Genomic DNA, 15,084 nt, shown 5'->3' with positions numbered 1-15,084 from the left:
TAAATAGGATTCAAATAGTTAGGTGGTTGTTTCTGACTGTCACAGACTCAAAGAGCTGAATGGCCTTTCTCTATGCCATAAACAGTTATGGCTCTGTGATTTTTCTCAGTCAACAGCTCAATGCTACCTTGTCACCACATCTTTCTTCATCCTTTCCTGTTGTTACCCTCAATATCTCCTCCAGTTGTTTCCAAGTTGAGATAACAGAAGTCCATTTCCAATATCAGTATTTGGCTATCTCTTTCTATCAAACTGGACTTAGCAACCCTTTTGTCCTGAATGAACTTCTACTGTTTTATAACCCATTCATTTGTCTTTCTATCCTTCCATCTGATTCAGAACATCCTTCACCATCCCCACATTTCAAAAGCTGTTATCCTGCTCTTTCTTCAGAGTCTAACTCTCACATCCACGAGTGTGATATTCCACACTAGTAACTAATTAGATGTTTCATCAGCGTTAGGCTGACATTTCTGGACTTCCAGACATAACTTGCCTGTGACGCTCCTCTGTTAGGGTTGCTTGATTCTCCCTGGCTCATTTTAAAGAAAGTGCCTTACCTTCAAGAGCACCTGCCAACGAGACACCCTGCCCATCTTGCAGCTTCAGCAGTAGGCGTCTACATTGGAGGCATAGGTGAGATTCTAGCCCTCTGATTGGACAGGCTACCATCCTCAAATGAACATTTGACCTGGCAATGATGCTTTCATTGGCTACTACCAACATACTAAGCTGGGTGGCAGAGTGAAATGTGAGGAGGATGTTAGGAGATTACAGGGTGACCTGGACAGGTTAGGTGAGTGGTCAGATGCAGTTTAATGTGGGTAAATGTATGGTTATCACTTTGGTGGCAAGAACAGGAAGGCAGTTTACTAACTAAATGGAATCAAGTTAGGTAAAGGGGCAGTACAAAGAGATCTGGGTGTTCTTGTACACCAGTCAATGAAGGTAAGCATGCAGGTACAGCAGGTAGTGAAGAAGGCTAATAGCATGCTGGCCTTCATAACAAGAGGGATTGAGTATAGAAGCAAAGAGGTTCTTCTGCAGCTGTACAGGGCCCTGGTGAGACCGCACCTGGAGTATTGTGTGCAGTTCTGGTCTCCAAATTTGAGGAAAGACATTCTGGCTATTGAGGGAGTGCAGTGTAGGTTCACGAGGTCAGTTCCTGGAATGGCGGGACTACCTTACACTGAAAGACTGGAGCGACTGGGCTTGTATACCCTTGAGTTTAGAAGACTGAGAGGAGATCTGATTGAGACATATAAGATTAATAAAGGATTGGACACTCTGGAGGCATGTTTCCGCTGATGGGTGAGTGCCGAACCAGAGGACACGGTTTAAAAATACGGGGTAGACCATTTAGGACAGAGATGAGGAGAAACGTCTTCACCCAGAGAGTGGTGGCTGTGTGGAATGCTCTGCCCCAGAGGGCAGTGGAGGCCCAGTCTCTGGATTCATTTAAGAAAGAGTTGGATAGAGCTCTCAAGGATTGTGGAATCAAGGGTTATGGGGATAAGGCAGGAACAGGATAATGATTAAGGATGATCAGCCATGATCATATTGAATGGTGGTGCAGGCTCAAAGGGCAGAATGGCCTACTCCTTCACCTATTGTCTATTGTCTATAATGTAGCCCTAAGGCTCTACTGCACACTGAATTGGGGATGACTTTCAGTAAAAATCAATGCAAGTATTTACTGTATGAAGGATAAACATATTTGTGCAGTTTACTGTTTAAGCTAATCATGGTCACTAATTAACCTGACAGAATATTTACAAGCAACTTCACTGCCTAGAAAACAAAACCAAAAATGCTCAGCAAATCTATAACATCTTAACATTTTAAAATTCTAGGTTCATCTGACTTATGTATATCCTAATGATTACACAAGGCTAACTCACATGGAGTCAGAAAACAAATGCTTTTATTATGAGAATACCTACAACTTGGACAGGTAAGGTCAAACAGTACCTCAGTAAATGAGAATTGAATGTAATGAAAATATACATGCCAATTGATGTAGTCAAAATTAACCTAAAGGTTTGGGTATTCATTGTGGCAGTGTAGTATTGCATGGTAAAAACAAGGACTGTAGATGCTGGAAACCAGATTCTAGATTAGAGTGGTGCTGGAAAAGCACAGCAGGTCAGGCAACATCCGAGGAGTAGGAAAATCGACATTTCGGGCAAAAGGCCTTCCAGCACCACTCTAATGTAATATTGTATGGAAGAATGAATTGTATGCCTATCTTGACTTGTCTATTGTCCCTTCCTTGTCTTCCCAGAAACTGCCATCAGCCTTCGGGTTTATGCTTTAGAATCCTTTGGGTTCCTTCCGGGTTTTGGGTGAATTTCACAACCTCACTTGCCAATTTCCTGGAGGTGTCCCAAGTTGGATTTCTATTTTTGGCATTTGACTGGGTTGAATAGCATATATAACAAACCAAATTGTAAAAGATCTGAGGAGGGAGCTAGGCACCAAGATGGCATTTAATGTTCTGGATGCTATTAAGCATAGAGATAAATTTGGAGAATGATCTGTGTAAAAATGAAATAATTGGAACTATTAATGGAATTTTTTGTAAAAGGGTATGTACTATTTTTTTTGTAGCAATCCAATTGTGAAAAGAAAATACCCCTTTTGTAAGAATTTCCTTTGAGTCATTAAGAGTATATTTAAATCTTATTGATTTCACTTAATTATCTGATGTTTTAATATTTTAATTGCTGATATGTCTGCCTGACAGATTTGGATTCGATAGATACATGAAAATGGATAAACCACAAAAACCAAACAATGAAAAGTTTCAAAATCCTTTCAGAATAGTGGGCAAAGGTAACCAATCTCTTTTGGTCTGTGACTCAGTGTGCTGCCAACAATATAGTCAGTGTTACTGGAAGTTTACTCAACTGTCCCCATGACTTCTGTTATCGTTTTCTGGTACTTGAGAACCTGCAACTAGCAAAATGAAAACACCTACAAATGTAATTTACAGCAGTGGCATGTCCATCAAAAAATGTGCTGACTGGATAGGTTTGTAAAATATTAAGGACTGTTAGTGTCCTCTTATAATTGCTTTACAGTTCTCTTGAGATCCAAGGAGGCCATTTTGAAACCAAATGCAGTTAAGTAATAAAAATTGCTAAAATTAGATTTGCATTTGTATCATGCCTTTGACTACCACCAGGCATACCTCAGCACTTTGCAGTCAGTTAAGTACTTTTTGAAGAATAGTCTTTGTTGTAGGGTTGGAAACCTTACAGTAAGTTGCACACAGCAACTCCGGCAAACAGCAATCTGATATTGACCAGCTCATCTGTTGTACTGGTGTAGATTGAGGAACAAATATTAGTTAGGACACAGTGGATAAGTCCTTGGCTTTTCAGAGTAGTGCCACAGGATCTTTTATACCCTTCCGAGAGGGACATTGTTTTCATGTGCTGTCTGAAAAGCAGCATTTTTGACAGTGCAGTACTCCCACAGTAATGCAATAGAATTTAAACCTTGGAATAACTGCCCCATCCAAGAGCGAACATGTGTCTATATCTTCCCAGAGGAAAGCTGTTTATGACTGCTTATTGAGATACAACTGACACCCTTTTACTATGACAACAGCAACTTGCGTTTATGTAGCAATTTTACAATAGGGCACTGTACGAAAGCGTTTAACATGCAATGAAATAGCTATGAACAGAGACAGTAGGATGGGTGGCGAAAAATTTTATCATAGAGGTGAAACTTAATTTTGTTTTTTAATCATCACAGAGTAGTTTGAATTGAATATTTTTAAGACAGGTTTATAGATTCCTTTTAAGCAAAAGAATCAAGAGTTTTTGAGAGATTGATAGGAATGTGGATTTCAAAATGCAAATAATTAATCCTGACCTATTGAATGGCAGAGCCTACAACCAGCAAAATGAAAACACCTACCGATGTAATTTAGAGCAGTGACATGTCCATCAAAAAGAGTACTGACTGGATAGATTTGTAAAATATTAAGTACTCTTGTAATTGCTTTACATTCTCCGGAGGTCTAAGGAGCCCAGTTTGAAACCCAATGCAGTTAGTAACAACCCTTGTTAAAATTAGATTTGCATTTGTGCTGACTATTTGACAGAACAGGTTTGAGGGGCTGAATGATCTACTCCTGCTCCTATTTCATATGTTTGTATAAACATTTAAATTTCAGAGCTTACACCTCGACAGCCAAATGAACCTGCCAATGGGGATGTGGAGGGATGGCCAATAAACAGGAACAGTATATCAGGATAGATTGGGAGTAAAGCAGAGCTCTTAGAGTGTTGTACAGTTAGACATATTTACAAAGTTAGGGAAGGGCAAGACTTTGAGGATTTAACCATTTCAGGTGTCAATGACCATGAGTTAGTGAAGGCCAGTGAGTACTGAGGTGATGTGTGAGCAGAATTTGGTGTGGGTGAGATTTCGCAATAATGTTCTTGATAAACTAAAATTTATGAAAGGGAAGATGGCCAGGAAAACACTGGAATAATTAAACATGGAGACAATAAGGGCTAAAACATAAACGAGTAAAGTTTGGTAAAGTTCTGGGGCATAGCCAGGGTAGGAGAATATTTGGGTTTTCTGCGAAGGACGACAACAGGATATTAAAGGTGGAGCTGAGGGTGTGATTGAGCAGACTGACAGAGACACAGATGTAGTGGTAATTCTAGCACCAAAGGCTAGATATTTGGAAGTTTGAAAGTGTAACACTGAGTGACTTGAGGGAATAATGTTTTTATCCCAGCAGGCAAAGAAGGTGGGGTCGCAGGAGAAAAGGAAGATAAAAGTTCATCACTTCCTCGGTTTTGTACTCTATGCCCTTATTTATAAAGCCCAGGATCCTCTCTACTTTGTTCCATCTCTTTGTCAACCTGATGTGCTACCATCAATGACCTGCCTACTTGCCCCCAGGTTTCTCTCTTCTTGCACCCTTTTTAAAGTTGTACCCTTTATTTTGTTACCATCTGCCTACTCATTAAACTCCATATTTTATATCATTCACAGATTTTGAAATTGTCCCCTTCACCTCCAAGTTCAAGTCCTTAATATACATCAGGAAAAGCCTAGTTATAGCTCGCCCCCACCCCTCAACTCTGTACATTCCTTAAGTCTGTAAAACAATCAGTAACCACTATTCTCTGTTTTCTGAATTCAAGTTGATGTACAGCCACTGTTCCTTTTCTTCCATTGCCACCAACAGTGCTGACAGGCCTGTTATGTAAGTTTTTAAAATGCCTTTTAGAAGTCACGTATGACATACATTACTTTCATCATTACCTTCACCAACCTTTTTCTGTTATCTCATCAAAAAAGATTGCTTTACAGGATTCTCATACAGCTTTCACAATTACTGCACCATGGTCTCCTGTATTTTGATTGGAATGTTAAAGGATATGATTGATAAGACTGAATTTTCATTTTAACAAGACAGAGATCAGTTATCATTCTTTTACAATCGTTTTAATTGTTGCCAACAATCTGAAGTCTGTCATTGAGGTCTGTCATTAAAACATACACTTACTTAACAGGTTCAGACAATAAAAATAATTGTCCTTGGCACACTTATGGAATGAACTAATAAGTCAATTTGTAGTTGCCTTTAAAGGTAAATGAAATTTTTTATGGCAGTATATAAAGAGGTGCAATGAAATTCAATGTTGCTGATTTTTGCAGGAAAGCCAAATAAGCAGATGAATAATAATGAGGAAGAACTGGGGGAAAATGCTGAACTAGATGAGGAAGAATATGAAGATGATGATGATCAATTTCCACAATTAGTGGTTCCAACGGCTGAATTCCAAAAGCAAAACCAAAAGAACATTAAGGAGTTTGCAAATAAAAGAAATCATGGATTGGCCATTCAGAAGAAATACTTTGCAAAACTACATGATAGACAGCAAGCAGTCACTGTCAAAGATTATGGCGATGACTATGATGATTATGCTTTTAAAAGGAGACGAAAGTTGTTTTATGTTGTAGATCAGAAACCTAGTGATAATGCATTTGGTCTTACTAAGACTGTAGACCCTGAGATAACTCTTGCCAGTAAAGGAATGAAGGATAGGAACAATGAAACTACTTCTTTTGAAGAAACTGTGCAGGGCACCCAGACTCTGAGGCAAAAAATAGCTAAGATCTCCCACAGTTCTTCAAAAAAGTCTTCAATATCAGATAGGCAATCAGCAAAATTACTTGTGGGACAGAAGGCTAGAGTTAACAGTACTAATCAGAATGTTTTACAAAGAGAAAATCTAAATATTGACAAAAACATTAGTAGAGTTGAATTTCCTGAAAGGCAAATTCCTAGATTAAGAAAGAAACAAGGAGAAAAGATTATTCAAAAACCAAAGAGGATAATTAATACTCAGCAGCCACTTGCCTTGTTAGGACAAAATGTGAACAGGAAAAATGGCACGTTCCTGAACAAAAAGGGAAGTAAGAAGAGTACAAATGTATTAACAAATCACACAGAATTGACCTCACCTCCCACCTTGCAAGAGGAAGTTCTTCATGATCAAAAACAAATCAAAGTCTCTAACAAATCTATTCACGGTCAAAGGAATGAAACGTACAATGGTACTGAGAACACAGGACTGAAATCCAAGTATTTTCTGTCCACGAAGGAGCTGCAGCCTGCCAATGTAGAAGACCAGATGGACAGAATTCCACCACTTCCAAATGTGCAAAGGCAAAAAAAAGAGCACGAGTACCGTGAAAAGAAAAATATTGCAGTACCATGGGGGTCAAGAGATAAAATTAAAGAAAAGTTGCAAGGGTTTGGGAAGAAGGGGGAGAAATGGGGACATATTTCTTCAATGGATACAGAAACCAACAGTAAGCAGGTAAACGAAGAAGAGGATGAAGATGAAATGGAAGAGGAGCTGAATGTTTACCAACATGTATATGACAAAGCAGTTAGTTGGGAACAGACTTTCACAGTAAACAATATAGACTTCAATGCTTTACGGTCAGACTGGATTGATCTAAGGTGTAATGTTTCTGGAAACCTGCTGATGAAAGAACAAGAGGCTCTGGATGTAGCTGAAATGTACTTAAGAAAACTGAACGAGAAACATAAAGGGTAAGTGATAACCTGCATTCTTATTTCATGTCTGAATGTGAGGATGGTGGTTAATATACATGACAGGTCAGGAAAAGACCACTCGGGATATGCTCCAGAAATCCTTCTGCAAATTTCCTGAATGCTACCCACTTTCAGCATAAACTTTCACAAGTGCAGCAATGCAATCTTTTCCAGAAAAGGAATAGAACTGAAACAACCTATTGTTCTGCATAACTCTATCTGGGCTCAATGTAATAATTTGCAATTTTTCAAATTTTAAAAAATTATTATCTGCAAAAGCTATGAAGGATGGGGGAGGAGGGGAGTGAGCTGTGTGGGTCATAAGAACCTATCAGCATACTTGCTTTTTTTTTCGTAAGGTTGGATTATATAAATAAATATACATCCAATCCCATATTCAGTCTTCCAAAATACTTGCACTTATTTACAGTGAGATCCATCTGCCCGAAGAAATAGGTAATTTAGTGGGACGGGTAATTTCATGCAGCCTGTATCTCAGCATATGCACCAGCCTGCAACACTATTTCAGAAACGTTTGAAATTGTTGAACAGATTTTTTTCCTTCTGTTGCCGAAGTTAACTTATAGCCTGTGTCCAGGAGGAACAGGCAGACACTTCGAGAGGCTGAATGACGTGGCCTGTGGTGAGATTTGTGGCACATTTGCTTAAGGCAGTGGCAAGTTGTCTATTATGGAGGATTATTGCTGTTTGTTAGGTTATTCATGATACATGTCAGCTCATCGACTGCAGCTCCCTGTTTTACCAAACATACCAAACAAGCCCAAGGTTGAGAATTCCTGATATGGGAGGCCGAACAACTTTTCTCTCTTTATTCATTCATGGATGAGGGTGGCGCCAGCTAGCTGAGCATTCCTAATTGCCCAGAGGGCAGTTAAGAGGCACCCACATTGCTGTGGGTCTGGAGCCATATGTAGGCTAGACCAGTAAGGACAGCAGTTTCCTTCCCTAAAGAACATGAGTGAACCAGATGGGTTTTTCCAACAATCGCCAATGGATTCACGGCCATCATTAGGTTCTTAATTCCAGATGTTTATTGAATTCAAATTCCACCATTTACCATGTTGGAATTTGAGCCAGAGTCCCCAGAACATTGTCTGCGTCTCTTGATTAACAGTCTAGCAATAACACCACTAGGCCATCACCTCTCACCTTCAGCTCACTGCTAGCTGTGAGGAGCCTTCAAGTTGCTCAGGACCAAATGGCATCTCAGGGCACAATGCATGGGCTCTAGCTTCAACAATCCTCATTCACAGATATTCACATCTGACACTTGCTGACTTCTTACGGTCCTCATGGCAGTTCTCTGATACATTTGCAGGATGCTGAAAAAGGACAGACCTGTATTGCAAGGCATGCCAGTTACAGAGTCATAGAGGTGTACAGCATCTATAGAAAACAGACCTTTCAGTCCAACTCGTCCTAAATTAATCTAGTGCCATTTGCCAGCACTTGGCCTAAATCCCTCTAAACTCTTCCTATTAATATACCCATCCAGATGCCTTTCAAATGTAATTGTACCATACTCCACCACTTCCTCTGGCAGTTCATTGCATACACACACCAACTTCTGTGTGATAAAGTTGCCCATTTGGTCCCTTTTATATCTTTCCCCTCTCACCTTAAACCTATGCCTTCTAGTTCAAACCTCCCCCACCCCAGGGACAATTACCTTGTCTATTCACCATATCCATGCCCCTCAGAAAGTCTTCTACAAAGACACTTCAGTGTAGTCACACAACCAGGTAGCTTGCCTGGGAGCACAGCACTTCTCAGTTGGGGGTAGGAGGGAAATGCAGACATGTTGTTGTACAGGAGCGTGCCACATCAGTCTCACTCTGCACCATGTACACATATACATACAAACGCACGGTGTGCGCAACAAGCAGGCAGACTTGTCTCAAAGTCATTGGGAAGTAGTCTTCACTGAGATCCAAGCAGGTACCTATCAGTCAGGGATCCCAGCACAGGATGGCTGGGACAGCCTCCGCCTCCAGTCCACAGCCAGGTTTCTGGCTGGAGTAATGTCTGTCAGGGAGTCCTTTCTTTCTGGGCAGTGGATCGTGATCAGATTGTGACCATGGCTCCATATTGGCCAGTCCAGTGTTGTGGTCAGGAAGATGTACAAACATCAGCCAGGAATCTAGCCAGATATCATCTGGGGCTGTACAAATAGGCCGGATGTGTGGGCCACAGTCACTCTCCTGGGCCTGTCAAGTTATATGAAGAGCAAGGGGGTTGGGGAGATCAAAGGGAGCAACTATCACACATAGGGGTCTCTGGACTCTATTCATGTGGAAAAGGGGGTGATAATTGTGAGGTGTGGGTAATTGTATTTTTGATGGGAGGGGGTGATGTGGTCAAGTAGGCGGGGGGAGAGCAGCTTTCACTCATGGTCAGGAGCATCCTGGCTACACCTGACTATTCGTCCTTCTACCCCACTCCTGTAAAAATGCTATCCCTTACTCCCAATTCCTCCACCACCGTGCATCTGCTCCAGGAGGAGCATTTCCACTCCAGAACATTCCAGATGACCTTCTATTTCAAGAACCACAATTTCCCCTCCCACATCATCAACAATGCCCTCCAGCATATCTCCTTCACTTCCCGTACCTCTGACTTTGAACCCCACCCCTCCAATTGCAACAAGGTTAGAACCCACTGGTCCTCACCTTCCATTCCAACAATCTCCGGGTACAGTGCATCATCCTCTGTCATTTCCGCCACCTACAGTCAGACCCCACCAGGGATATATTTCTCTCCCCATACCTATCACCATTCTGCAGAGACCATTCCCTCCGCCACTCCCTCCTTAGGTCCACACCGCCCACCAACCCATACTCCATTCCTGGCACTTTCCCTTGCCACCGCAAGAGGTGCAAAATCTGCGCTTACAACCTCCTGCACATCCAAACACCTCATCTACTGTGTTCATTGCTCTCGATGTGGTCTCCCCTACACTGGGGAGACAGGATGCAACCTTGTGGAACGTTTAAGAGAACATCTCTGGGACACACCAAACAACCCCACCGCCTTGTACTGCTATATAAATCAGTATTCTTTCTGATTGTTTTGACATTCAGTTTTATTACCTGACCTGTATTGTGAATTCACTTTTGAGCCAGTCATCTGTAGTGTCTAACCTTTGATAACATTGAGGTCTTCCCTTGGCTTTTCCCATGTTACATAGGACCACCTTATTTCTAGTTCATCACCTTGATTTCAATCATCCCTTTTTTGGATTGGGTGAATGGTTTCAAAACCAGTTAGCCTTAATCCTGACATGTATGTGAGATTGTTAGTTTAAGATTAACTGACTCAGGGCCTCTCCCACTCTTGTCATTACCATAAGCAGTTAGAAAGATTAATAAGTTAATAATTAATCTGTTATGAACACACCCTCCTTGGTTGGTTCTTAAGTGGAATTTGAACTCAGTGTTTGACTCAGGGCAGTGACACTACCCACTGCACCACAGACTACCCATGGCCTTTGATGGATTCACTGACTGGGATACATTTGGTTTGTACTCTTGTCAGTTTTGTTGGAAAAGTAATGAATTGAGGCCAGGAAGCTGAGGCCATTAAATATAGATTTTATTTTTCATTGTGCTTATCATGTCAGTATTTTCCATCAAATTTTACTCTTCTTGAATGTAAATGTTTGAGGTGCAATGGTAACCTGTCAAGCATTGAACGCAATATTATGAAATAGGTCATTTGTGGGATACTGGGAAGTGCTCTTGCCTCTGAGTGTTGAGGTTCTAGGTTTAAATCCCACTTCAGGGCTTGAGAAAATGACTAACAATCCAGTTCTCAGGATGGCCTGTACTGTCAGTGATACGAACTTTGGTTACAATGTTAAGCCAAGGATCTGCCGGCCTGCTTGGGGCAAATGTAAAAAATCTCATGGCCTTGTTTTGAAGAACAGGAGAGTTATTCCTGACATGCAGTCCAATATTTGTCCCTCAATCAATATTACAAAAACAGAATGTCATATCTTATGGGAGCTTGATGGCTGCAGATTGGTTGCTGTGTTCCTTACATTATACCAATGTCCACGTTGCAAAGGTTTTATTTAGCATAAAATGTTTTGAGAGATTTGCCGGTCGGGAAGATCACTGTATAAATACAAGACTTTTTATTGACTAAAAGTGAGCAAAATATCATTTGTTACTGTTGTATTTTTCACAGATTTATTTTTAACCACTAATGCTTCTGAGTTCTCCTCTGATAGTATAACTGGTGAGGCCAGAAAGGATTTGGTGTGGGAATTGGAAGTGTTGAGGCTGGTTGTCCTGGGCTAATGTTAAGGTTGAAGTGCAAAACATGAAAACTGTTCATCACAAAGTACCAACATATTTTAAGGTGCACTTGCTGGAATGTTGCAAGGCAATGTCATACTGGCTTTCATTGAGTCAGTAAGGCTTAAGGGATGCTTAAACTGAAATAGACAATAGTTGCAGGAGTAGGCCATTCAGCCCTTCGAGCCTGCACCGCCATTCAATATGATCATGGCTGATCATTCCTAATTAGTATCCTCTTCCTGCCTTATCTCCATAACCCCTGATTCCACTATCTTTGGGAGCTCTATCCAACTCTTTCTTAAATGAATCCAGAGACTGGGCCTCCACTGCCCTCTGGGGCAGAGCATTCCACACAGCCACCACTCTCTGGGTGAAGAAGTTTCTCCTCATCTCTGTCCTAACTGGTCTACCCCGTATTTTTAAGCTGTGTCCTCTGGTTCGGCACTCACCCATCAGTGGAAACATGTTTCCTGCTGCCAGAGTGTCCAATCCTTTCATAAACTTATATGTCTCAATCAGATCTCCTCTCAGTCTTCTAAACTCAAGGGTATACAAGCTATGTTTGCAATAATATTAAAGGTGGAAGATGAGTAACTCGAGTGATTGCAAGTTGAATGAAGCATGTGTTTTTAGAATGATTTATTTATTTGATGACAGAATATATACACTTCATCAGTTGGTCGGTGTTGAAAAGCGCCTTGATCGCATACATGGAAGTCGATATCTCCTGGAACTTGCACTGTTGGTGAATAAAAAAACGATGGTGCGAGTATCAGAGTACGTTTATGGCCTCAACAGAAATGGTTATTATATGGATGGTGATGATGGACGGAAGAGGAGAAGTGTTTTTAGGCACAGAGGCCGGCAACTCAGAGAAAAGCAAGAAAAGATTATGCTGTGTGCACCAAGTGGATTTAACTGGCAGCGCAGTGCCGTGGTACACTTTATAGTTCCAGGTAAAGATTCATGTTAATGTCTGCATTTGGGAATGGGATATCAATTTTAACAGAGATCTGATAACATTAAGAAATCAAAATGAGGACAATAGCATTTAGCAACAGATATTGTGAAGCAATAGTTTAGCTAAGTTTTCACAAGGGGCACCCTTTGTTTTAAATAAAGGAATATTACACCGACTAACTACTTAATATTAAAAATAATTTTACTTCAGAACTCACGTGACTACTGTTTTGCATTCTTACACTGTTGTATGTTTTACGATAAGTGAGCAAATCTCTTCAGATTTTTCTTTTCGTAGGCCTAGTAGAAACCTCATTTTAAAATTATGTCAGTAATATTGGTGCAGTTGAAGCTATTTATTAACCAAATAGCCATTAACCAAGCTGTCTGATCCTCCCATCTTGCCACATACCAGCAAGCTGTTGAATTTACCTTCGTCATACAGTACATATTTGACTATCTCCCCTGTCAATGCCACAAATTATTAATTTATCCAAACATGACTGTTTCCCAAATGAAATGTATATGGGAACTCTAGTCACATTACACTTGCTGTTCTATACCTTTACTTATCATCCCCACCCACACATTGCTACTTTGACACAAATAACCATTATGCAATTGGTAATGTCTTCCACTTCTGCAGCAAAAGATTGGGCAAAACAGGAATTAGAGACCCATCAACTGATTTTGAAACATTATAAATTGTATCTTTTAAACTTGAGGAAATGGAGTTTTGCAGAACTATTTTCAATCTCTCAACTGGACAATAATCAATAAATCTCTTGAAGAGTGGAATTTTCTTGCCTGAGATAAAGGTTAGTCAGTAGCACAGGGGCAGTGGGTATGTAAAAAGGCCAAGAATGTTATACACACTGATAAATAAGTTTGCAAATATTCCACCCAAAATATGTAAAGTTCAAGTATTTAACGGTTGTGAAAATCCGTAAAAGAGGATAACGGCCTGCAAGTGAGAAGGGACATTGTGGCTTTAAAAGTGTGCTTGCAGGTATTGAACTGAATGAAGTTTCCCAGTAAACTCACAGTATGGAATACTCTGTCTATTCATCCTGCAGTTAAAAATCAAGCCCGGTGGGTGCAGCAGTTTATCTTTGATATGGAAGAGTTGTACAGAGCTACTGGAGATGAGTACTTCAATGTCATCATTACTGATTACAGTAGCACAGACATGGATGTTGAAAAGGCCTTGAAACAAAGCATGCTGACCAGGTAACTGTAACTTTCTTCCACTGGCCTTTTCTCTCAAGAACTTGACAACAACTCTTTGCATTGAGGTTAGGTTATGGATATAAACTCTTGCCCAACGGGTGCCGTATTCTCAATGGCAGAAGTGGGTACTGCAGATGCTGGATATCAGAGTCTAGATTAGAGTGGTGCTGGAAAAGCACAGTGGGTCAGGCAGCATCTGAGGAGCAGACTTTTGCCCGAAACGTCGATTTTCCTGCTCCTCGGATGCTGCCTGACCTGCTATCCTTTTCCAGCACCACTCTAGTCTAGACAGCATATTCTCAATGTGACAGTGGCAATAAGGAATTAATAAATATTTTTATTTGGCTAATATGGAAACAGAGATTTAATCTACAGTTGCTTCTGCAAACAGAAAGAGGAACTTTGACTGGATTTAACATTATTATGCAACAATTCTATATTATGCCATTTTTACGGATCATTCTTCATATCTCAGACTTTCATTCCTTTTTCATTGTTTATATTTGTTCCTCCTGGGCTATAGCATTTTCCACATTTGACAATTTTACAGTTTTATCTTTCCTATACATTGTTATCTCTGAACCTTTCCACTAGTGGAAACAGGAGAAAGTGAGGTCTGCAGATGCTGGAGATCAGAGCTGAAAATGTGTTGCTGGAAAAGCGCAGCAGGAATCCTGAAGAAGGGCTTATGCCTGAAACGTCGAATCTCCTGTTCCTTGGATGCTGCCTGACCTGCTGTGCTTTTCCAGCAACACATTTTCAGCACTAGTGGAAACAGACAGCAACATTGTCTTTTTCATCTTTGGAGTTCAGGTTTGACGCAGCTAATGCTAGTATGGTGAACCTCTTGCTACTCTATTTTAGCTTCAAGGACCTAAACAAACTGAATCCTAATGATATTGAGCTGTTTGTTGATGCAATTATATGATTTCGGTACAAATTGATGTTAAATTGCAAATCATTTCCCCACCAGTACAGCTGGCATCACAAGTAGGAAAATAAACCACTTTCATTCATCAAAGGGGACTCTTACAAATTGAGGTTAAGACATATTGTTAGTGTTTTACTTTTCAATTGTTTAATGACTATGGATAAGGTGCCCTTGATTTTGATGTTGTGTATGTAAAGCTGAAAAAGACTGCATTGTCCAGCGCTGCTTTTGCTTATCTCAAAACAGCAATAAAGTTCTTATTAGCTATGTGATTCAATAAGGACAGTACCTTATTTTTAATGGAACAAGTATGTAGTTAAGAGCGAGCTAAAATGTCCACATTCTTGACTCAGGTTCTTGCTTTGTGAACAGGTATCAATATGTGAAACTTGAGGGGAATTTTGAGCGCTCAGCTGGTCTGCAGGCTGGAATAGATATAATAAAGGTATGAAAGATTAAATTGTTCAAAATTATCACTGTGTTTTAAATGTTATTATTTAAGTCTGCCCAGTAACAGATAAGTATATGATTGAACT

The 15,084-nt window shown here is 40.4% G+C and overlaps 1 protein-coding gene across 4 annotated transcripts in view; it reads left to right on the top strand.

Moving 5' to 3' along the window:
- b4galnt3b (beta-1,4-N-acetyl-galactosaminyl transferase 3b) overlaps positions 1–15,084 on the top strand; it is a 193,256-nt gene that overhangs the window by 168,854 nt on the left and 9,318 nt on the right. For all 4 annotated transcript variants that reach the window (XM_060839850.1, XM_060839851.1, XM_060839852.1 and 1 more), the window contains 6 exons: positions 1,854–1,954; positions 2,747–2,835; positions 5,695–7,102; positions 12,085–12,383; positions 13,464–13,617; positions 14,921–14,993. In XM_060839850.1, the coding sequence (XP_060695833.1) occupies positions 1,854–1,954; positions 2,747–2,835; positions 5,695–7,102; positions 12,085–12,383; positions 13,464–13,617; positions 14,921–14,993 (2,124 nt within the window). The remainder of the gene's footprint in view (positions 1–1,853; positions 1,955–2,746; positions 2,836–5,694; positions 7,103–12,084; positions 12,384–13,463; positions 13,618–14,920; positions 14,994–15,084) is intronic.

The sequence above is a fragment of the Hemiscyllium ocellatum genome, chromosome 19 (assembly GCF_020745735.1).
Source record: "Hemiscyllium ocellatum isolate sHemOce1 chromosome 19, sHemOce1.pat.X.cur, whole genome shotgun sequence".
NCBI lineage: Eukaryota > Metazoa > Chordata > Chondrichthyes > Orectolobiformes > Hemiscylliidae > Hemiscyllium > Hemiscyllium ocellatum.
This window is presented reverse-complemented; position numbering and strand designations above follow the sequence as displayed.